The sequence below is a fragment of the Moschus berezovskii genome, chromosome 6 (genome assembly GCF_049115385.1).
Source record: "Moschus berezovskii isolate FMDL1 chromosome 6, NW_MosBer_1.0, whole genome shotgun sequence".
NCBI classification, from domain to species: domain Eukaryota; kingdom Metazoa; phylum Chordata; class Mammalia; order Artiodactyla; family Moschidae; genus Moschus; species Moschus berezovskii.
The window spans coordinates 65,538,873-65,564,046 of NC_142465.1; the positions used below are offsets into that span (position 1 = coordinate 65,538,873).

The following is a 25,174-nucleotide window of genomic DNA, read 5'->3' on the forward strand; positions in this document are numbered from 1 at the left end:
TTTCTTCTACTTTTTTTGTAAATGTGTGTTTTCTTTTCCTAACTGACTTCTTGAGATAGATGTTCAGCTCAATATTTAGTCCTTTCTTTCTTAATCAATGCATTTAAAGCTATCAGTTTCTCTCTTAATTTTGCTTTGGCTTCATCCTACAAGTTTTTATTATAGTATTGTCATCATCGTTCAGTAAAAAATAACTTTTTAAGCTTCCAATATGATTTCTTCTTTGACTTACAAGTCACATCAACATGTTTCTGAAATTACAAACTATATGAAGCTTTTCTAGTTATCTTTTGTTATCTATTCCTAGATTATTTTGTTCTGTGTTAATAAAAAATATTCTATATGATTGACATTTGTTGAAACTTGCTTTCTCACCAGGAATTGTTTATTGTGTAAATATTCCATTGCTTTTAAAAAGAATGTGCTCTCCTCAATTGTTGAGGCAGTGTTGATATATGTGCAATAGGTTAGTTTGTGTAGTCTTATTCAGGTACTCTGTATCCTTACTGACTTTTCTATTTTTGTTTGGCTTCTTGTTTTTTTAAATCAAGAACTGTTGACCCTTGAACAACATAGGAGTCAGGGTGCTGGCCTTCCACACAGATGAAAAATCTAAGTGTAACTTTACAGTTGGCTTTCCACATCCACATTTGTGGATTCAGCCAACCACGGATTGTGTATAATAGTATAATAGCACATATTTATTGAAAAAAATTCTCATAAAGTAGGACCTGTACAATTCAAACCTATGTGTTCAAAAGATTTTACCATTTAATTCTGTCACTGAGATTGTTGTTGTTTTGGTTTTTTCTTGTAGTTCTGTCAGATTTTGCTTTATGTAATCGGAGGCTTTGTTCTTAGGTACAATCAGATTGACAAGCGTTGTGACTTCTTGGTGACTTCAGTATTTTGTCATTTTGAAGTGACTTCTGACCTTTTCATAAGAATGCTTTTTCCCTCATAAAGCCTGCCTTGTCTGATATTACTAGTTCAAAATGACTTTCTCATGGTTATTATTTTTACAATATTTCTTTTTCCAGCCTTTTGCTTTCAATCCTTTTGTGTCCTTGTGTTTTAGTTGTATTTTTAAATAAAAATATATGCTTGGATATCTTAAAATGCAGTCTGACAACATTGTATTTTGTCTAGCAAAGTTAATCCAGTCACAGTTAATATAAATGCTACTGTATTTGTTTTGAAATCTACCATATTATTTTAAACTTTTACTTCTCTCAGTTTTCTGTCTTTCTCTCATTTGGGAATTGATTATTTTTCTCATTCATTTTTACTCTCTGAATTTTGAAATTATGCACGCTTTTGCTGTGCTTTTGGTGGTTACCCCTCAGGACAACATACATACTTATCAATTTTAAAGTCAATGAATAATGTCTTTATTCCTGTAAAGACTTATATTATTGTACATTTTCATTTTAGTAACCAAGATAATATTATTTTTATTTTATACAAGAGTTATTTTCCTTTAGAATTTTCTATATATTCAACATTTGCTTTGCTTTCTATTCCTTCTTGAATTTTAGACTTTCCATTTAGGATCACTTATAAAAAAAAGTGATTTTTTTTTTAAAAAGTATATATTTTGAAGTTTCTTTTTGTGAGCATCTTCTGGAGGCAGACATTCTCAATTTTTGTTTGCCTGACAAATGTCATTGTTTTACATTATCTAAGAAATAAATTTTTAGGGAGTAGAGAATTCAGGCTTGGAAATTATTCTCTTTTAGTACATTGAAAATGTTAGTTACTCATTTCCAGTGTTGCTCTTAAGAGTCAAATTTCTGTTGCTTTAAAAAACATTCTGACTTCTTTGATGAACCACTTTGGAGGCTGTCTTTGCACAGTTTTACTAGGAATGGTCTTCTTTTTATTTATTTTGCTTTTGTTAGTATAGTGGTTAAGAACACAGGTTCTAGAGCCCTCAGAATGGAGCAGATCAAACTCCTGTTTTGAATCCCAGTTCTGTTATTATATGCAGTAGTTTTGTGACCTTTGGTAGATGAGTTAAGTTTTCTGTATCATGAGTACCCCAAAGATAATTGTGTAAACCTGTTAGTCACTCAGTTGTGTCTAGCTCTTTGCGATCCCATTGACTGTATACCACCAGGCTCCTCTGTCCATGGAATTCTCCCAGCGAGAATACTGGAGTGGGTTGCCATTCCCTTCTCCAGGGGATCTTCCTGACCCAGGGATCGAGCCTGTGTCTCTTATATCTCCTGCATTGGCAGGCAAGTTCTTTACTGTCTGAGCTACCAGGAAAGCCCTAATTGTGTAAACGTGAACTGAACTGAACCTAACTTATGGAGAAGGAAATGGCAACCCACTCCAGTGTTCTTGCCTGGAGAATCCCAGGGATGGGGGAGCCTGGTGGGCTGCCATCTATGGAGTCGCACAGAGTTGGACACGACCGAAACGAATTAGCAGCAGCAGCAACCTAACTTATATAGAGAGTACATCATGAGGAACACTGGGCTGGAAGAAGCACAAGCTGGAATCAAGATTGCCGGGAGAAATAGCAATAACCTCAGATATGCAGATGAAACCATCCTTATGGCAGAAAGTGAAGAGGAACTAAAAAGCCTCTTAATGAAAGTGAAAGAGGAGAGTGAAAAGGTTGGTTTAAAGCTCAACATTCAGAAAACTAAGATCATGGCATCTGGTCCAATCACTTCATGGCAAATAGATGGGGAAACAGTGGAAACAGTGTCAGATTTTATTTTGGGGGGCTCAAAAATCACTGCAGATGGTGATTGCAGCCATGAAATTAAAAGACGCTTACTCTTTGGAAGGAAAGTTATGACCAACCTAGATAGCATATTCAAAAGCAGAGACATTACTTTGCCAACAAAGGTCCGTCGAGTCAAGGCTATGGTTTTTCCCGTGGCCATGTATGGATGTGAGAATTGGACTGTGAAGAAAGCTGATCGCTGAAGAACTGATGCTTTTGAACTGTGGTGTTGGAGAAGACTCTTGAGAATCCCTTGGACTGCAAGGAGATCCAACCAGTCCATCCTAAAGCAGATCAGTCCTGAATATTCATTGGAAGGAGTGATGCTGAGGCTGAAACTCCAATACTCTGGCCACCTCATGCAAAGACTTGACTCACTGGAAAAGACCCTGATGTTGGGAGGGATTGAGGGCAGGAGGAGAAGGGGACAGCAGAGGATGAGATGGCTGGATGGCATCACTGACTCTGTGAACATGAGTTTGGGTGGACTCCGGGAGTTGGTGATGGACAGGGAGGCCTGACGTGCTGCGATTCATGGGGTCGCAAAGAGTCGGACATGACTGAGTGACTGAACTGAATTGAACTGAACCTAAATAGTAGTTGTTATTTATTATTATGTAATTTTAACATTATTAAACTATTTTAAAGTTTAATAACTTCAAATACACATGTAATACACTTGGTAAGCATCATTTTTAAAACACCTTTTAAAGTGTACCAGCAATATTTCCCTAGAGATACTTCAGGTGCCAGTGTTGTACAGAAAAGAGAGTAAAATCTGAGTAGCCAGCAAAACTGAAGTATATAGCAAACAGGAGAAAAAACTTCATTCCTCTCTGAATGCTGTTTAAAAATATGTGTCACAAGCATAACTCATTTTAATGTTTATTATCTTTAATTCTGTATCTTTATCCATGTCTATGGTCTTACATGTGTATAGATGTTTGCAATAGGGCTAGCTGGGGAGCAGGAGGAGAGGCGGGCAAGTATTTGGGAGCAGTTCAGTATCAGTGCCTGAACTCTTTGGAGATGGAACAGTGATTCCAATTCTGGGAGAGTTTTGAAGAGGGGTCAAGCTTTGAAAAATGGGACAATTGGTCACTATCACCTTTTGCAGAGGAACCTTCCAGTATAGCATTCCTTTGATTTCTGCTGTCTCTAAGAAGGGCCTCGGGCTCTTTCCCATGAAACATTTCCCGTATATTTTTGCCCTGTTCATCACTTTTTATCTTTTTTTGCCTCCTCTCCTGAAATGGACTGCTTCTGCACTTCCCAGCTCTTGAGTGCTGTCCCCTCTAGCGGTGCCTCTGGTAGCTTCTGCTGCTCCTTGACTCATGTGACCTGTGTCAGATGGTAAAACCTCCAGAGCCCACCCTTTCTTTACTCTCAAGCACAGCTTCTCCCAACAGCCCCTCCATTCTGCTTCTCTAGGCTGGCAACCTAGGGCTAACTCCAGGTCTGTTATATATTCCCTCCTACCCATACAAAAAAGAGAAACTTTAACACCTCACTTCCCAGAAACATTTAAAGCTGTTTCTCATATTTTGAAAGTACTCGCCTTCCCACCCTTTCCATGTTCAATCCTTGCCAGATATTCCATATGCATTTTAAAATAAAAAAATCTGTGGTCTCTTTTGGGGGAATTTAGCGCAGTAGTTTTCAAATCACCATTCCAAGAATCCTCATGGGTCATGGAGTCAATATAGTGGGTCACGAGTTGTATTTTTTTTTAAAGAAATTATATATAAAGAAGGCAATGTCGAATGCACCAGATACAGTAAGTGGAAGTGTTTTCTGAAACATTTGTTTCAGGATCAGTTCAGTTCAGTTTCAGCATAGATTCTGTTAAAAAGAGCATTTCTAGATTGACGTTCAGCATTCTGAAGAATTTGTTTACTGGCTGACAAGAGAACCAACAGAGTGATAAAAGAGGATATCCATTCAGAAAGGGTTTGAAAACAGAAGGATGACATGGTTGAGAAACAGATTGTTTACCCCAACAGTTAGTTTTTAAAAATGAGGAACAAAGCATAAAGTTCATTTCACAAGGCCATAGAAATATCACATCCCTATCAGTCTAGGGCAGGATGATCTGGGGGAGTTAATGCTAAGACTGCATCTGTGGCTGATAATTAGAATAACAAGGTTTCATGCATCAACAATCATGTCTGACAGTTAGCATGGACCCATGAACCGGTGTCAGACAGAGATTAGAAGTGGAGCACAAACTAACAAATTCTAATTTAAACAGGTTGCTTGAGTAATTTTCATAAGCCACAAGCAAAGACACAGAACACACAGTTTTCCTACCTTAGTTCAGGGACTTTTTTTCCACCTTTGACAATAAGTATGTGTGTATTGGGTCATGATAAAAGATGCAGTGGCTGCCATAAATTTCAGCTACCAATTAGGAAATGCTGATTTAGGAGAGCTAGATGTTCTCAAACCTGAGTCTATTTTTTCAAGAGATACTGCTGAAATTTGTTTGATGATTTAAATATTGTATGTGAGCATTCATCTATTCATTATCTTAGACCTTCAGTGTAGAGTTTAATGTTGGAAAAACTGGGTGAAGCTCATGAAACCCCACGAGATGATACAGGTATTCTACTTCATTAACTTCACAACAACTCTGTGGGATAGGTACAGTTGTCCCTCAGTATCCACAGGGGATTGGTTCAGAAACCCCTCAGATATCCACCAAAATCCAAGATGCCCAGTCCCTTATATAAAATGGCAGGCATGTGTGCTAAGTAGCTTCAGTTGAGTCTGACTCTTTGCAACTCTATGGACTGTACCCCACCAGGCTCCTCTGTCCCTGGGATTCTGCAGCCAAGAATACTGGAGTGGGTTGCCATGCCCTTTTCCAGGAGATCTTCTCAACCCAGGGATCGAACCCACACTTCTTATGTCTCCTGCATTGGCTAGCAGGTTCTTTACCACTACTAACACCTGGGAAGCCCCATAAAATGGCATAGCACTTGCACATACACTCTGCACATCCTTCTGTATACTTTAAATCATCTCCCCATTACTTATAAAACCTAATATGATGTAAATGTTACGTAGATAGTTGCCGGAACATGGCAAATTCACATTTTGGATTTTGAAACTTCCTGAATTTTTAAAAATATTTTTGATTCGCAAGTTGTTAGATCCATGGATGCAGAAACCCTGGATCCAAAAGGCTGAGAATTGTTATTAGCTGCATTTTACAGAAGAGGAAACTGAGACACAGGATGGTGGAAGACTAGTTGGCAAGGAGTCAGAATTGGAGAATCTGTCTCTAAGTCTGCACTCCTAGGCATGGTGTTATATTGAATCCTCAGATGACAATCCTGGTTGCAGGTACTTCCAGACTCTAGGCAGGGTGGTAATGAAAATTAATATCTGACTAAGGGCTTGACGGTTTCCAGGGACTCAAAGGATATTTGAATAACAGTGTAAGTTACCATAATTTAATTCACCTACTCAATCCACTTCAGTTTATTTACTATACTGAATCAGAAATGCCAGTAGGAACTAAGGTGCCAGTGACATAAAAGTAGAAGTCTGGGGACTGAGGATTTGGAGATAAAATTTTTGATAATTCAGAGGGCCAAATATTTCCATGCCATGATACTTTAAATTGATAACTTGGAAAACTTTAACTTCTTAAGTATAAGGGTTATAAATTATACTATCCTGTTTAACAGAATTACCTTTAGTAGAATATAATACCCACCCCAGTACTCTTGCCTGGAAAATCCCATGGATGGAGGAGCCTGGTGGGCTGCAGTCCATGGGGTCGCTAAGTGTTGGACACGACTGAGCGACTTCACTTTCACTTTTCATTTTCATGCATTGGAGAAGGAAATGGCAACCCACTCCAGTGTTCTTGCCTGGAGAATCCCAGGGACGGGGGAGCCTGGTGGGCTTCCGTCTATGGGGTCGCACAGAGTCGGACACAACTGAAGCGACTTAGCAGCAATAGCAGCAGCAGAATATAATAGAACTACACATGTTATTCATTGAAACTTCTTTACAAGCAAAGCATCTTTTGAACCATTTCAGTGTGTTCTAAAGACAATTACTGAAGAGACTGCCAGAGTCTATCATTCTAATGAACCTCCCAGACACTGGCATTAAAAAGCGTTGTGAAGACTGGCTGATTTAGACAGAAGACTACAGCTTAGCCTTAAGGAGATATAACCATGACCAAAGGTTTGATAGTCCAACTTTGTCTCAAAATTACACTTTAGGGCCTTTAGCTTTAAAGCACCTCATATTCTTGCTATTTTTAGCATCCAGGGTAACCAGTAGAAGGCTTTAGTTCACAAGCCAGCCTATTTGAGGTTCAGAATGAGACTGGAGTTATGTTTATAACTTGATCAGGCTCAAGGAATGCAACCCAGAGCAAGCAGGGCAGGGGAGGTGCAATAAAGCTTCAGCAGCTGGCCCTTCCTTTTGGCCTGTGAGACCTAAGTTGGAGGGATGCAAACGACTGCTGGAGCTATTGTGTTGAAGGCAGCTGCACAGCCCAAGGCATGTTCTTCAGAGGCCACTGAAATGGTCGGCGGACAAGCATGATCAAGTTAAAGAAGTCTGATCAGGCAAAGCTTGCCAGACTCCATCTGGCAAGTGAAAACACAGATTTGTACAGAGCTAAAATAGTTCTTGGAGATAAGTTTATTCAGAAGCCCAACAAGTCTGGGAACAAGAAATATGAAGCTAGTGCTCTTTTCTGGAGGTTTTTATACCCCTAAGAAGAGCAGGACTCTGTTTCAGCGTTCCAAACAAACAGGCTATGCATTCAAGACAAGCTGAGGCCTAGCTGGATAGTAAAGGATGGGTTAGGATTCCTGGGAAAACTAACAAGTCTTAATAAAAGCAGAAGCTCAGTGTTACTAACTTGGATGTTAGGAGTGCTATAACTAAGATCATGCAGATGCCCAGGACCTCCCCTGAGGTCTTCTAGATTCTGGGACTTGTTGCCTTAGTGATTAACTAGAGTCAGTCCTGCATATGGGGCCCAAGATTACCTCCAGCTTCTGGGAACTGGGGAAGACAAAAGCTGGATAAGTAAGGCAGGAACTGGCATCTGATAGTCCCTGGCCCTTGCAGAATGTGGTCAGGAACCAACACCACCAGCACCCTTGGAAGCTCATTAGAAATGCAGAATCTTGAATCTCACTTTAGACTCACTGAATCAGAGTGTGCATTTTACTTTCACATTCTAAAATGTATGCACTTTCAAGTTTGAGAAACACTGGTCTAGACTGGTGCTACCAATGCACTTATACTCTAATGATGACTCTCCAGGAAGTATTCTATTGCCAATTCATATAGTGGGTTCCACTGGTAACCTCTGATTTCTTTTGGTCCCACCCAAGTCAAATGTCAGAACTGAAAGGAAACTAGAATACCTAAGTGACATTCTCATTTTACAGATGAGAAACAAAGTTCCATAAGGGTAAAATAACCAATGTCACAACTCATTAGTGACAAAAAATAAGAATGCATACCTCGGTCTTTTCATCTTAAATATTTCTATATAAAATGTGTATAACTAACTGCTTACTAACTGATTAATAGAGCATTTATTGAGTGCATACTGTGTGCTAAGCATTTTGTTGGGTGATTAAGATATCAAGATGAGGAAATTACAAATCAGCTTGATCTAATGGAAGTGGAAAGTAGATTCTTCTTTCACTGTTCCTGGGCTGCAAGGTTAAGACAATTTTTAAAAAAAGTGAAGTCAAATTGATTTCTAATATTATATTAGTTTCAACATAATGATTTCATATTTTTATACATCACAAAATAACCACCATGAAAAGTCTAGTTACCATCTGTCACCATACAAAGCTGTTACAATATGATTGACTGTATTTCCTATGTTGTATATTATATTCCTGTGACTTATTTATTCTGTAACTGAAAGTTTGTAGCTGTTTATCTCCCTTAACTATTTCACTCATCCCCCAACCCCTCTCCCCTCTGATGACCAAAAGTTTATTCTCTGTATCTTTGAATCTGTTTCTTTTTTGTTATGTTTCATCATGTTTTTTAGATTCCACATATAAATGAAATCTTGTCGTATTTGTCTTTTTCCATCTGACTTATTTCACTTAGCATAATACCCTCTAGGTCTATCCGTGTTGTCCCAAATGGCAAGATCTCAGTATTTTTATGGCTGAGAAATATATAATTTTCATTGGCACATATATAATTTTGAATTAGTGTTTCTTGCAGAGGTGGGATTGTTGTATCCTAAGGTAGATCTATCTTTAATCAAAATTTTCTTTTCCTATAGTGGCTGTACCAGTTTACATTTCTACCAGCAGTGCTTCAGAGTTCCCTTTTCTCCACATCCTCATCAACACTTGTTATTTGTTGTCTTTTTTCTAATAGCTGCCCTTTTAGGTGTGAGGTGATATCTCTCTGTGGTTTTGACTTGCATTTCCCTAACAATTTTTGATGCTGAGCGGTTTTCCCCATGCCTGTTGACCATCAGTGTGTCTTTGAAAAAATGTCTGAGATGCTCTCAGATGTCCAGTTTTTAACCAGGTTGCTAATTTGTTGATTTTTTTGAGGTTGAATTGCCTGAGTTCTTTGTATAGTTTGAATACTAATGTCTTACCAGATATATAATTTGCCAGATTCAAAAAAATATTGCTAAGGCCAATATCAAAGAGCATGTTACCTATATTTTCTTCTAGAAGTTTTATGGTTTCAGGTCTTACATTTAAGTCTTTAATCCACTTGAGTTTCAGTTTATTTGTATATATAGTGTGAGGGTAGTCCAGTTTAATTCTTTTGCGTGTAGTTGTCCAGCTTTCTGAACACCATTTATTGAAGAAGTAGTCTTTTTCCCATTGTATATACTTGCCTTCTGTTGTAGATTAATTAACCATATACGTGTGGGTTTATTTCTGGGCTCTCTATTCTGTTCCATTGATCTATGTGTCTGTTTTTGTGCCAGGACCATTCTGTTTTGACTGATACAGCTTTGTAGTAGGATTTGAAATCAGGGAGCATGATATCTCCCCCTTTGTTCTTATTTATCAACATTCAGTTCAGTTCAGTTGCTCAATTGTGTCCAACTCTTTGCAATCCCATGGACTGCAGCACACCAGGCTTCCCTGTGCATCATCAACTCCCAAAGGCTACTCAAACTCATGTCCATTGTGTTGGTGATGCTATCCAACCATCTCATCCTCTGTCATCCCCCTCTCCTCCTGGCTTCAATCTTTCCTAGCATCAGGGTCTTTTCCAATGAGTCAGTTTTTCGCATCAGGTGGCCAGAATATTGGAGTTTCAGCTTCAGCATCAGTTCTTCCAATGAATATTCAGGACTGCTTTCCTTTAGGATTGACTGGTTGGATCTCTTTGCAGTCCAAGGGACTCTCAAGACTATTTTCCAACACCACAGTTCAAAAGCATCAATTCTTCAGCACACGGTTTTCTTTTAGTCCAGCTCTCACATCCATACATGAGAATATTCAGGACTGATTTCCTTTAGGATTGACTGGTTGGATCTCCTTGCAGTCCAAGGGGCTCTCAAGACTATTTTCCAACACCACAGTTCAAAAGCATCAGTTCTTCAGCACACGGTTTTCTTTTAGTCCAGCTCTCACATCCATACATGACTACTGGAAAAACCATAGCTTTGACTAGACAGACCTTTGTTGGTAAAGTTATGTCTCTGCTTTTTAATATGCTGTCTAGGTTGGTCATAGCTTTTCTTCCAAGGGGCAAGTGTCTTTTAATTTCATGGCTGCAGTCACCATCTGCAGTGATTTTGGAGCCCCCCCAAAATAAAATCTCTCACTGTTTCCATTGTTTCCCCATTTGTCCTAGTTCTGTGAAAAATTCCATTGGTATTTCAATAGAGATTACATTGAATCTGTAGGTTGTCTTGGGTAATATGGTCATTTTAACAGTTTTAATTCTTCCAGTTCATGAACACAGTTTATCTCTCCATTTGTTTCTGTTGTTTTCATTTGCTTTTTATCGATGTCTTATAGTTTTCTGAGTACAGGTCTTTCTTTTACCTCCTTGGTTAGATCTATTCCTAGGTATTTTATTCTTTTTGATGAAATTGTAAATGGGATTCTTTGCTCCTTCTGATAGTTCATTGGTAGTGTATAGAGATGCAACATGTTTCTGTATATTAATTTTGTATTCTGAAACTTCATCGAACTTCATTTATATTCTAATCGTTTTTCTTGTGGTGTCTTTAGGATTTCTGTATATACTATCATGTCATCTTCAGACAGTGACAGTTTTACTTCTTTGTCTAAAATTTGGTTACCATTTATCTCTTTTCTTGTCTGATTGCTGTACCTAGGACTTCAAACACTATATAAAATAAAAGTGGGCATAGTGGGCATTCTTGTCTTATTCCTGAACTTAGAGGAAAAGCATGATGTTAGTTGTAAGTTTGTCATATATGGCCTTTATTATATTGTTGAGGTATGTTCTCTTTTATACTCATGCTGTTGAAATTTTTTTCATCATAAATGGATGTTGAAATTGTTAAAAACTTTTTGCGCATCTATTGAGATAATCATGTAAGTTTTATTCTTCAATTTGTTAATGTGATGCATCACATTGATTGATTTGCAGATACTGAGTCATCTTGCATCCCTGAGATAAATCTCAGTTGATCATGAGGTACACACAAGACAATTTTAAATATAGTATCCCTCAGTGTTTGTAAAAAATCACATCACTTTTTTTCCATTGAAAAAATCTTTTCAGAAGTGAATAAAGAAGCATTGGAAAATTTTTCATGGCTGTATTACCTCCTGAAGAATCTAGTCCTGGGTATGCAAGGTGATATAACTTATCCCTGAGGATAAAGACAAGTTGGGAATAGAACTAAGCATTGTTCTCAACTGAAAACTAAGCAGATTAGATGAGAACAGGCTGGGGGATCAGATGGGAAACTGGTTTGGGATTAGCAGCAGATATAAGAGACTATGGAAAGTCTCCAGGTCAGGTTAAGGAGCCAGGGATGATCATAGGGCTACAAATGACAATAATAATGCTCTAAATACTGCTTAAAGCAATTCACATTGACTCAATCCTCACATTGATCCATTGGATGAAGATTACCATATCTTCTGCTTTACAAATGAGAACACAGAGGCATAATGTTTTAATAATTTTCCCAAGATCACACAACCAGTAAGTGGTGGAGGCAAACCCAGGCACCCTGGCTCCAGAGCTCAGGCTTACAACAACTCTGTGAGTTTAGTGCTTTATTATTTAATTAACACCCTATTTTATTCAAGTTAATTTTGATTTCAGGCTTTTATACTTCGAATCCAATTATCTATGCCAGGCTTCCATTAAGTTCAGTTAAAGAAGTCTTTAAATTGTGTTGCAAAACCATTGACAAGTATCAGTTTTAGGAGGGAGAGTGTCATTTTCATAATCAGGGGTTAAATATAAAGCATGACTTCTATTTAAAATTTCAACTAACATGCTTTGGGGAATTTGATTAGTTCTTAGCAGATTAATGGAAATTTCAGAAATATAAAGATATTAACGTGTACCAGGTATATGCCTGAGTTGCTTGCTCTGCACCTGAAACTATCACACCATTGTTCTTCAGCTATACTCCAATATAAAATAAAAAGTTAAAAGAAAAAAAAAATGTATCAGATGCTGTAAGCACTACTAAAAAAGTGCAGGATATCACTCCTGTCCTCAGAGATTTCATGTGCTAGCCTGGGAGGCAAGGTTGGCAAACAGACTGAGGGCACGCACCACAAAGCACTGTGAGATCTTGAGCTAATCTCTCTGGGATTCATTCCATTTTTTTTTCAGAAACGTTTCGTCAAATTTTCCAAAGTTTGAAAAGTCAAATATTTTTAATGAGTGAAAAAGAACAATTCTATGTCTAGCTCTCCTTCTCCCTGAATCTCTCTCCTCAGATGTGATTGCTTGAAACTCTTTCAACTGTTTTTGTTTGGTTGTTTTTCTTTGTCCCATTTAACTAAATTACGTGCTCAGGTGATGATTTCTCAAGTGATCAGCCTTACACACTCTTCTCTGCACATTCTCCTAACTGAGTCCTATCCCAATTCTTAAACTGTAGTCAATGTTTAGATTTTGACTATGTAAATATCACTCACTGCTGAGCCAAATAAGGTACTATTTCCCTTCTTCTTTCCTGCAGGGGAAAAAAAAAAAACCTGCCTCACTTTAGTTTCACTTAGTAGTCTCTGTATTTTAGAATCTCTTATTCTTCCTAAGGTTTCAAATAACTATACAGTCCTTCTCCATGTGGACAAACTCATCAGCTTGTCTCTTAGTTCCTTTTTTCTTTCCTTTAGAGACATGCTTCAAACTGGACCAATTACTTTCATGGCTCAAATATCATCTTCAGAGCCCATTCCCCATCCTCCTAATAATTCCTTCCTCTCTGAGTTGGATTCCCTCGCTCCCATGTTTCTCTCTGTCTTGGCTTGCTCTCTCATGTTAAATGAACACATCTTCCATCTTCCCGAGAAAGAGTGTGCTGGAGGTTCTGGTAATTCAGAGCTCACCAGACTCCACAAATTGCATCCATGGAAGGCTCTAGTCAAGAATAAAGCATGGCAGGATGAAGAAAGCACAGATAACCATTAGAGAGACTCAGGTACCCAGGAGGAGCTGCCTGGTCCTCTCTCAGTTACACGGGACACATGCTATCTGTGGGTCAGGAACCACTGAAATATGGTGAGATGTGTTGGTTTCCAGAAAGCTGCTGTCTTCCTTGGGAGGATTCTTTCATAAGTCTCTGATCATGTAGTCAAAACCAGACTGTGGGGCCAGACTCAATGAGAGAAGTGATGATAACATTAACATAGACTCCAGATGTAAGTAATCAACATGTGTATTTTCTAAAAAAAAAGAAAAAAATGCTTTTAAGCTGGCACAGGCAGCCTCCTGGTGTGTTTCACACCCCAAAAAAGAGCTATGTTAATTACTTGCTAGTACATTCCATTCAACTGTGGTCAAGGAACAGTTCCATGATTTCAGTCCTCTGAGATGGTTACCAAGGTGGTGATGGATTGAGATTATTCCTGCACTTACATAAGAAGTAGAGAGACCTTATATACCTGACAAAAGGTCATCATTTTAATAATTCACTGTTGTCTCGGCATATAATTCTAGGTTGAAAATTATTTTCCCTCAAAATGTAGGAAGCACTCACTGTTCACTGTTGCTGGGAATTCTGCTTTGCTGTTGAGAGTTGTGTTCCCATTCTGATTCCAAGTTCTTTATTTGTGACGTCTTTCCTCTGAAAACTCTGAGGATCTCCCCTCTGTCCCCTGTGTTCTAAAGGTGCATGGTGCACCTTGTTGTGGGTATTGTTCTGGATCCTTAGGGTGCCTCTTTCAATATAGGAAGTTTATTCTTCAATTCATGTAGATTTGTTTCTTTGATAATTTGCTCCCTCTAATGATCTCTGCACTTTTTGGAATTTCTGTTATACAGATATTGAGCCTTTTAGATTGAGTGTTTACTTTTCTCATGTTTCTCATGTTTTTCTCAAGTGTTTACTCTTCCCCCACCCCCCACCATTTATGTTTTTAAATTTAGATTTATTTGGGGGGAGATATATTTAACTTTATATTTCAGTAATCTTTTATTGATTAGTTGTTATGGTCATATTTTTTTTTTAATTTAAGTGTGCTTATTCTCTGTTCCATTTTAATAACATTGTGTTCTTATTTTGTAGAAGCAACATTGGCCTTTTTCTGTCTGAGGATATTAATTATGGTTTCATTGACATTTTCTTCTGCTCTCTGTCCTGTATCTGATTCTCCAAGTCCCTTTCTTACATTAATTCTGGTCTCTACCTTTCATTTCATGTCTAGTGACCCTTGGCTGTTCACTCATGTTTGAGAAAATGAGAATCATATTTAGTCAGGCTTATGGACTTTTGGCCTCACTGCAGTGTAACTGAGCTAGCAGTTTCATTGGAGGATCCTGAAATGTTAGTATCTGAAGTTCCCTTCTCTTCATCTGGTAAATTTTTCCAAAGAGGATCTTTTAGATTCCTGCTTGGTTTTCTACATTCTGGGTAGGGGCTAGAGTGGGATAAAGTGATGCCTCTTGTTTAGAATACAGACTTTCACTTATCAGTGTTTTAAATTCAGCATTTCATTCCTGGACTAATGTTCTTACTGAGCATAGATCTTCTTTTTCTAAAATTTTTAATTGGAGGATAATTGCTTTATAATATTGTATTGGTTTCTGCCATACATCAACATGAATCAACCATAATTATACATATGTATCCCTATCTTGAACCTCCTTCCCACACCGTTCCACCCCTCTAAGGCTGTCACAGAGACCCTGATTTGAGCTCCCTGCATCACAGAGCAAATTCCCACTGGCTATCTATTTTATATACAGTAATTTGTATATTTCAGTGCTACTCTTTCAATTCGTCCCATCCTCTGCTTCCCTCACTGTATCCACAACTCTGTTCTCTGTGTCTGCATCTCATAGATCTTCTTTGATTTAACCTCAACAGAGAGAAAAGTGAAAGAAGTTTGGCCAGCGTAGAAGAGGCAGAAAAGGAGGAAGGGAGTCTCCTGATTGCAAGGGCTCAGAGAAGGGATGGGAGGGAGACTATTCCTGAGGCTATTGAGGTTCTTGGTCATGCTTGTCATCGGCAGCCCCTCTGAGGCCAGGTGGGACACCATCTTTCCTCTCTGCTGACTCAGCCATGCTCTTCCAGGTGCTTTCCCAGCGTTGCTTCCGTCCCTCATCTACTTCATTTTCTCTTTTGCGTCTGTCTTTGTGAATTTATGCCTTTAAGAAATTTTTAAATTCTTAATTCAAATTGGGAGACTGCAGGATCTTAGTTCCCTGACCCCTCATAGGGATCGAACCTATACCACCTGGGGTGGAAGTGCGGAATTCTAACCACCGAACTGCCAGGGAATTTCCCACATCCCTTTACCCTCACTTTAGTTTGACTTGAGAGGAACCAGAGATAAATGAATTCACTTATTAGTCAATTTTGATCAACTCTGGGGTGCAGCTTTCTTACATTTAAAATGAAGGACTTAGAGCGTACCACCTCTAAATTTCTCTGAATCTCAGATTCTGTGAATTCATTATAAAGAGGTGCCGAGGAGTGTAGGACTGACTCTAAGAACTGTCAAGAGTTCAAACATTAGGTAAATTACTAAAGCACGAGTCATTAGGAGACGTTTCATCTTAGAGGTGGGGCTGAAAAATTGTGTGTGGATTGCATGCACAAAGAAAAGAAAAAGGGAATCGCCTGAGTGCACAAAAGTAGCCAAGACCACCGATGGGGAAATGGGCATATTGAGAAGGAACAGGAAACCAAGTTGGATATTCACCAGGTATATATTAGAACTTGTTGCAGAGGACCTTCTAAGACTAAAATTTAAACTTAACTGCAGTAAGAAATGTCAGTCTTCAAAAATAATATAATCTTAGTACCAACTAGCATTTATTTTCATCTCATAACCTTTGCACAATTCTTGTTCATATCATTTCTCTTTAAAGTGAATTGTGGGGAAAAGCCTCATTTTTTCTCTTATAAAGAAAAACCTTTTAAAGTATAATGACATTGTTTTGAGAACCAATGCTGTAGTTTTTGAGGTGGAGTGTAATTTTGATGTCACATTTGAGATGTCTTTCCATTTTCTTACAGGTTTTATTGTTGTATGCATATAATATGAAGCCCCTGAATATTTCTGATGTTGCATCTACTGCTTGCAACAGTGTGTACGTAGGCTCTTTCTGGGTTCCACTAAAAAGGCAAGTAAAGATGAATTATCTGCAATTCTAGCCCTCTTTGCTGATATTTTCATAAGGTTGGCTGTTTCAGTAATATACAAGGTAAATCCAGGAGAACTTTTGGAAGACATTTTTGGAAGAATTTTCCTTTTACTTAGAGAAGTATGCTATTTCGGTGGTTAAGAGCTTGAACTCTGACTTCAGTCTGCTTTGGTTCACATGCCAGTTGTGGCCTTCCCTATCTTAGTATCTTTGACCAGGCTACTTAACTTCTGTGTGCCTCAGTCTCCTTATCAATAAAATAAGAGTAATAATAGGACCTACTATTGCTGGAGTATTGTGTTGGAGTATTGTCCTAGTATTGTGGGGCTTCCCTGGTGGCTCAGAAGGTAAAGAATTCACCTGCAATATGGGAGACCTGGGTTTGATCCCTGGGTTGGGAAGATTCCCTGGAGGAGGGCATGGTAGCCCACTCCAGTATCCTTGCCTGGAGAATCCCCATGGATAGAGGAGCCAGGTGGACTGCAGTCCATGGGGTCGCAGAGAGTCGGACACGACTGAGCAACTAAGCACAGCAAATTATTGGAGTAACAGTTCCTAGTACTTCATAAACAGATCACAGAGAGTACAAAGATGTTGTCTGTACTATATTTTGCCCATAGTTTAGGGTGTGTTTTAAAAATAACTTAATGTGACTCTGTATTAAGTTTTAATTAAGCCCAAACTCTCTCCCCATCCTAGCCTCATCCTTCCCTCTCTGCCCAGTCCTATACGTTGGCCAGTCCTATCTGTTCCCCCATCAAAAGTCTCTGCATCAACCACACTGTTTACCTCTCTCTTCATCCAACAGTGGATGGAGACTTAACTTTCGCTCATGCCTGGGTTCTGTCTCTTCTGATTTCACCTTATTCAATTCCTTGTTTGTTTTCAGTTTTTTTCTTTGCTTAGTTACTCTAGTTGTGATTCCACTATTTGTTACTCTTATGACCTTAAGCCTAACCCATTCCATTTTCTCATTTCTGAGATGGAAATAATACTTTGCCTACCTTTGGGGGTTATTGTTGGGATCAAGACAGACAGTATATGCATTGTATAATATACGCATATACTTTGTAAAACCAAAAGCACTGGGCAAATGTCAAGTTTCTTCATGGCCTTCTGCACCTGTCAGCCTCCGCTCTTTCCCCTGTTCGCCACCTACTAAGTGCTCAGTGAACAGAGACTTGGTGCTTCTCCATCCTTCCGAGGAGAGTCTGGTTCCTGCTTCCTGATTTCCATTTAGAAAGACTTCCTGGCCTCACCATGAAAGGGAATAAAACAAGAGATGTTTCAAGAGCTGGCATACTTTCAATTATTCAGTCAACTTTCTTTTCCTTTTTTTCAGTGAAATGGCAGAAAATTTTAGACATGAGACTATACTAGCACCAATAAGCCACAGCATTGGGAAATAATGCTCCTACCTTTGTTGTTCAGTCAATAAGTCATGCCCAATTCTGCTCTTACCTTGTACATCCAAAACGTAGCAGGATTTATTTTTCAGAACTGCATGATGTAAAAGATTATAATTTCTGCAGAACAGAATGTAATGAAACTGACTCTTTTTTTAAAACTACAAAACGCTCTTGATTTTGGTGTGTTTATGATCAACAGTAGGGTGACTAAAGTTAGGGACACGCCCCTGTCACTGAGGCTCTTATCAGGGAAGGTAACTGACAAATGTTCATCTGATTCATCCCTTGGTGATACAGTGAAAATAGACTATTTCTCTCACCCAGGGTGGAGCTCCTTGTGTTCCCATGGGGGTCAAGATAAGGGCAGTCTATAGGGAGTTGCTCTTGTTAACCATCCTTAAGAAGGCAAAGTAAGAGGATGCCGTGGAAAACTGGGGAATCGATGTTCCTGCATTTGTTCCTGATGTCATTTTGGTTTTTTTGCATCATCTACGTCTTTTACATAAAAATTTCCCTCCATCCCTGGATAGAGACCTGTGGATCCATGCACATTTATGCACGCACCTGTTCTCTGCATACCTGATCCTAGAGTCATCGGGAGCCCTGCAGGCAGCTGTTTGCCTCCTTTCACTGTTTCAGTGCTTTTCCAGCTTCTGACCTCATTGACTAGTTAACTCCTGCCTTCGGCACCTCCACAAGTCACTGGCCTGTGATTCCAGAAGCTTTCTGGCCCGTGACTCCAGAAGCTTTCTGGCCCCAGTGTAATTACCACTGTGTGCTCTGCCCTCACCCTTGGCTTTTGCTTTTCCTTCTTTCTTGATTCTTCTCCCTAACCCCCACTCCCCACATGGTACACGTCACTGTGTGGGCTTCTTGATTGTCTCTTAGAGCCCTGGCTGACTTGTCCTAATTCTTAGCTTCAGACCAGCCAACCAATAGGAGATGGTACTGAGTTTAAGCAGGAGTGGATCTTTAGTCACTACCTGGTGTTTCTTTGCCCATGTAGATATTTATTTCCTTTATTTTCATCTTTAGCAATATTTTGGCTGTCTACATTTCTTTTCTCACTATGCCTTTGTGTTTGTACTGCTATGCTTAGTCATACCCATTTCCTTGCAACCCCATGGACCAGGTTCCTCTGTCCATGGAATTTTCCAGGCAAGAATATTGGAGTGGTTGCCATTTCCTCCTCCAGGGAATCTCTATTATACCTTTGCCAGTTTATAATTATAAATCTGACTGGGTGTATAACTAAATCATAAACATCATACAGACGAGAATCACATCTCTTGGCTCTTGTCTCTTGAATGAAGGAATAATTGAATGAATGATGTTTGTGTGGGCAGTTGCCAGAAATCTAAGTGTTAAATAACTAAGGATTTATTTTACACATATTATTGATTCTGGGAATAAATGAATGCCTTTCTTTTCAAATAAAATGCATATGTGTTTATTATTTTTAGAGTTATTTCAGTTCATGAGAAACTATCTAATCTTACGCAAATTGCTGAAATATCATTGCCAACAACTCCTAAAGTTACTTCAAATGAAAATTTACATGAAGTAGAGGAAACAGAAGAGAAATCAATTGATACAGAAATGGAAGTAAGTTAATGGAAAATTATATTGCAGGATGGATTGCCATTGTCCATAATCATTTAATCATAATCATTTAAATTATTTAAATCATAATCATAATCATTTAAATTATTTTTTACTTTGTCAGAGCATAACTATATGTAGATAACTAAACATTATCTCCATAACTAAATGTAGATCATGTGGTTCTTCTGGCCTTTACTTTCACTTAGAGAACCAAATATGACCCAACTTTTCGACACATAAGTAATATTTTCTTCAAAGCTCTTCTAATACTAAGAATCAGATGGTAATGAAAACAATGCCAACCAAGAGAAATTATTCAGATATCACCACGGCTCCTAAGAAACAATGCTCTATAGCTTTATAATGTTGCTTTTAATTTTTCACTCTAAGTCTAATATTTGAGCATTTTTATTATGCAAATAATATGTGAAGAAAAATTAGAAAATATAGATAAGCATATATCTTTAAGACTCTTTCTGCACATCTGTATTTTTCTAACCAGAAAAAAAGGCATATTATATTAACGTTATAGTGTGTTATTCATCTGATTACAGCGTTGAGTAGTTTTGTGATGACTGATGTTCATGTTTTGGAGGAAAGGGTTATTTCTCTTCTATTCCTTCTGTGTTCTAAATCTGTTGAAAAATGCGACACAGGAAACGGATACTATATATGGAGATGTCAAAACATCAACATTGTTGCTGATAAAACTGATTCACAAACATGGCACTGGATCTATGGCCAAATAAGCTTATTACCATTCCATCCCTGAATTAGCCAGACTTGCCCACCTAGTCACACAGTTATCTAGCATACTTGTGTGACCATAGGATTTCCACCACTCCCCTCCTGCCCCTGGAAGGCTGACCACATGGAGGAGCAGAGAATAATAGTCCTGTTGGCAGGGTGCCTCCAAAAATGTAAGCAAATATTGCCTTGATGGGGCTGAGCATGGCACACTCTGTTGCTTTTCTCAGACTCGCCAATCAGATAAGTGACTCTGCTCTCCTGGCTAGGTCTGAAAGAAGCTACAAGTGTCCCTCCTTCTCAGGAGTGGAGTGGAAGTTCCTAATCCTCTATAGAAAAATGAGAGAAGCAGAGAAAGTGTGTCCTCCCCTAACCACTTGCTCTTTGAATTTCCATTTGTACATTCATCCAGTTTCTTGAGATATAAGTTCCCTAGTTACTGCAGCAAATTTTTTTGAAAAAAAAAAAATCAAATAGATGGACAAGGTTTAAAATGAAAAGGGACAGTCTCCTGCCCAACATGTCCACAGCCTGCAGTCCTGCAAGCAGTCCACTTGCAACTCTTTCAGCTGTTCCTTTTGTTATTTAGTTCCAAGTCTATAATTTGCAGAATCATTTGCAGAAAACAAGGCAACCAATACAACTTCAAATCCAAGTGAGTCCACTGGGCTCCATGGCTCCTCACACCAGCCTCCAGGCTGGCAGAGCATCCATTCCTGGAACATCTCCAGGCACTGGGCTGTGGCAAAGAAAGGGAACACATCATAACCTGGCTCTGCAAGTTTACATCATGTCACTTCCATTCACATGTCATTGGATGAATAAGTCACAAGCCATGCCAACAATTCTGCTACCAACTTGGCAAGAGGAAAGCCAAAAAAGTTGATGAATAATGCTAATGAGAGCCAAAAATAATTAGTTTTTTCCCTTGATGTATCAATTCCATATAGTATCTATTGATTTTACTAAGATGTTAAGGACTTGAATCCCTTATACTTCTCAATTGTTCCTTTCCCCTTCATTTCTAAATACTGTTATATCACAGAATTTAATTAAGCCAACATTCAGTGTTTACGTTATTATAACAATGGCAAGCCACTCCAGTACTCTTGCCTAGAAAATCCCATGGACAGAGGAGCCTGGTAGGCTGCAGTCCATGGGGTCGCTACGAGTCAGACATGACTGAGCGACTTCACTTTCCCTTTTCACTTTCACACATTGGAGAAGGAAATGGCAACCCACTCCAGTGTTCTTGCCTGGAGAATCCCATGGACGGGGGAGCCTGATGGGCTGCTGTCTATGGGGTCACACAGAGTTGGACACGACTGAAGTGACTTAGCAGAAGCAGCAAACAGTGTTCACAGTTTAGAGGGTACTGTGGTTATTTTCCTTTCCTGTAGAAGGTATGATTTTTCCTCTGTCTTTTTTCTTAGCTTCTCTCTGATCATTACGTGAGATCTGTCATGTTCATCCATAATTTTTTTTTACCCAAGCATAAATACTTATGTCTCAACTCTTATTTCCCTTCCTGGAGGCCCCTCTCTGACTCTGGTTAAGGACTGGTCACCCCCAATGCTGGTAGCACAACTCTAATTCTGGGACCTCCCTCTGCTGCTTTTCTGTTTGAATTCCCAGCCACTTGGGTCCCATATCTGTTTTACTTCTCTGTTAACTTTTGGGATCTTTCATTTATTTTTGAACTGCTGAATCTTTTTTTTTAAATCACTTTTTGCTAGTTTGATATTTAATTGGTTACCAATAAGAAAACATTTTTAATTCTTAAAGAGTATTATTGGTATGGGCTCACTTTGTTTTCTTATTTACCTCATCTTCAAACCAATTATAGGAAAGTGCAAAATCTAGCAACTCTCCTGATCTTCGGAATATACATATGGGTGTTTTTCAGTCTAAATTTACCAGTGAAGTCTAATGAGTGCATTTTTCACTGTTGTGAAAGCACCAGTTCAGCTGTAAGAGGATTATCAGGCAAGAACAGTTAGTCTTTGCAAAGAAACAACTTTCCAGAGTTTGCATCACCTGTGCTCTGTGCTGACATTTATCATAGAACTGAGAGCTTAGAATTTCAGTTGCACATCCTTTGCTGCTGCTGCTGCTGCTAAGTCGCTTCAGTCATGTCTGACTCTGTGCGACCCCATAGACGGCAGCCCACCAGGCTCCTCCATCCATGGGATTTTTCAGGCAAGAGTACTGGAGTGGGTTGCCATTTCCTTCTCCATGCACATCCTTTACAAGTGCTCAAATGTTATGACACAAATTACCAGATGTTTAGCAATAGTAATACTATCCTGAGTACTTACAATAAATCTCCTGGTAGATCAGATACCTCAAGCTCATGAGATTCATATATGTAATTCTTTTCCTAAAGTGCATTGTTGCCCTTTCACATCTGTTTTCAAGAACTCATTTTGAAACTTCTTTCATAAATCTCTTACAATCATAGTTTTTTTTAGTCATAGACCAAACTTAACAGGTTGCTGTCCCTGAGCCATAACCTAGACTACTCTTTGCTGAAATTGTCCTTGAATCCATTATTATATAGTTCGTAAAAGGAAAGTGATTGATTGAACTCATTTGTCTTCCCAGCTGACCCTGCCTAAGACAGGAGATTGAGTGTCCATAAGAGTAAGGATTCTAGGTTGTGCTCTTGCCACTCAGCTTTACTACCAAGGGTTAGTCATCTAACCTTCCCTGGGACTAGTTTTCTCCTTTCTCTAACCATGATCTTTTCACTCAGATACCACTGAGATGAAGAGATGGCTCCTTGGTGAGAATGAGTCATCAGAATTTCCCTGGGAGTCAGATGTTGGTATCAAGCTCATCCCCATGAGCCCAGGTCCTGAGTCAAGAAGTTGACTATGAATACAAACAAATTAGGAATAAACAGGGAAAGTGGGGCATTTGGAAGGCAGAAGGAAGAATCCAGATGATCCAACTTGCCTGACTCAAGCTTTGCATCTTGCTTTCATGTCCTGACTAGAGTGATATATATGAGTGGCTCAGTTCTTGAGAAGAATAAACTCCTTTCAGTCCTGATGTCCTCCTCTGTATTTTTGAGTTTGTTTTATTCTCCAACTTAAAAATGTTTCTTCAGCTTTAATTAGGGCATTTTGAGATGTGTTCCGGTTCTGGTAGGTATTTTTATATATGCAGGAATGTCACAAAGTGAGGAAAAAACTAATATTTTTAGTGTAGGTGAATTAGCAAACAAATTAATTCACAACATTTGAAAGTTGTGAAATATAACATTTTTTTTCCAATATACTAACCAACATGTAAGGGGAAAAAGCACCTAGGTTCTGGGTTATATCAAATAAATTCCATTGACTCAAATCTACTGGTTCGTTGTCATGACAACCTTCACTTGGAGCTAATTAGAATTTAACTAGGACACTTGAAGAGATCGATTCTGGTTGGGAATTGGACAGGATTTCATAACCTCTATAATCTAATATATTTACTTCTATCACAGTATAGATTTTTGGTGGGTTGTTAAACATAAAGGTTCAGCAAATGTGCCTTTGGTTGTTATGGGAGGTAGTGAATCTTGTTGATATGGGAGGTAGTGAATCTTGTTATGTTTCTCATTCCCTTCCTTTTTTTTTTTTTTCTTTTTCCCCCTCCAAATCCCTGTGGTCTGGAATAAGCCAAAAACTTGAGAACAGATATTAATTTAAAATGTTTTGGGAGGGCTACAGAACAGGTGTTCCAGTCACTTCTGGCTTGAAAACATGTCCTTCTTCCAAAATGAAAAACACTGGCTCTGAATCACTGGGTTATTTTAACCTGTCATTCTTTGCTTTGTGGGGTATCTCCAGAGCATATCAGGTGCTTTAAAGCATATGAAAGATACAAACCTTTCTGATTTTAAGACAGAATCACCTTTTTGGAATGATAACAACATAGTGATACAAAAAGCCTAAAATATATTTGCCAGGTCATCTAAAATGAGTTTAGTAAACATGTGTGGGACACCCGAGTGTATAAGGCAATTAAAGTAAGTTAACATATCCCAAATTTCAAGGTACTGTGAAAACATAGAACAAAATACAATTAAGCATTAGAGTGAATTAACCCATTATTTTTGAGAGACTGGTATGTGCAAAAATTTTCTAGGCTTGGGGAGATAAGAACATACTGAAATCAGTAAAATTAAGTCCCTGTCAGGAGGAGCTTAATCACTGGATGAGTATGGTCATAGGTACCCAGATGTTGTTCGTGATGAGCCCAGCTGCCTGGTGGCCCTTAGCAAGAAAAGTCTGGCATTCAAAGAAACATAAATTTAATATTCAAAACAGTCGAAAATACATCTAAATCTTTATGGAGCCTCTCCTAAGAACATCCGAGAGGGAATCCTTTCATCATATACAGCATAACTTCTTTTAAATCTCCTTTTCCCACTGCCTTGTTCTTCGTGCCTCCCTGGCGTCTGTGACTGCTCTCTAACCTCTGAACCTTTCCCTCCAGCCCAGGTGGTGCTAGTGGTAAAGAATCCACCTGCTAATGCTGGAGATGGAAGAGATGTGGGTTCGATCCCTGGGTTGGGAAGATCCCCTGGACTAGGAAATGGCAACCCATTCCAGTATTCTTGCCTGGAAAATATCATGAACAGAGGAGCCTGGCTACAGTCCATGGGGTTGCAAAGAGCTGGACATGACTGAGCAACTAAGCATATACTCCCTCCAACTCCATCTGCATGGAGTGTTTTGCCTACTCTCCACTTCCCACTCTGGCTCAGCTCTTGATTACTGAAGTTGCCTTGTCTTTCTGACACCTTCCCGTTTTCCAGTTTCCTCCATTCTGGGTGCTACACTTAACACAAAACGGCAAGGTTGCTAGAATCCTTCCTTCT

General features: G+C 38.8%; 1 protein-coding gene across 2 annotated transcripts in view; it reads left to right on the forward strand.

Moving 5' to 3' along the window:
* CFAP54 (cilia and flagella associated protein 54) overlaps nt 1-25,174 on the forward strand; it is a 321,117-nt gene that overhangs the window by 267,968 nt on the left and 27,975 nt on the right. For both annotated transcript variants that reach the window (XM_088837126.1, XM_055395985.2), the window contains 2 exons: nt 16,416-16,522; nt 19,416-19,557. In XM_088837126.1, the coding sequence (XP_088693252.1) occupies nt 16,416-16,522; nt 19,416-19,557 (249 nt within the window). The remainder of the gene's footprint in view (nt 1-16,415; nt 16,523-19,415; nt 19,558-25,174) is intronic.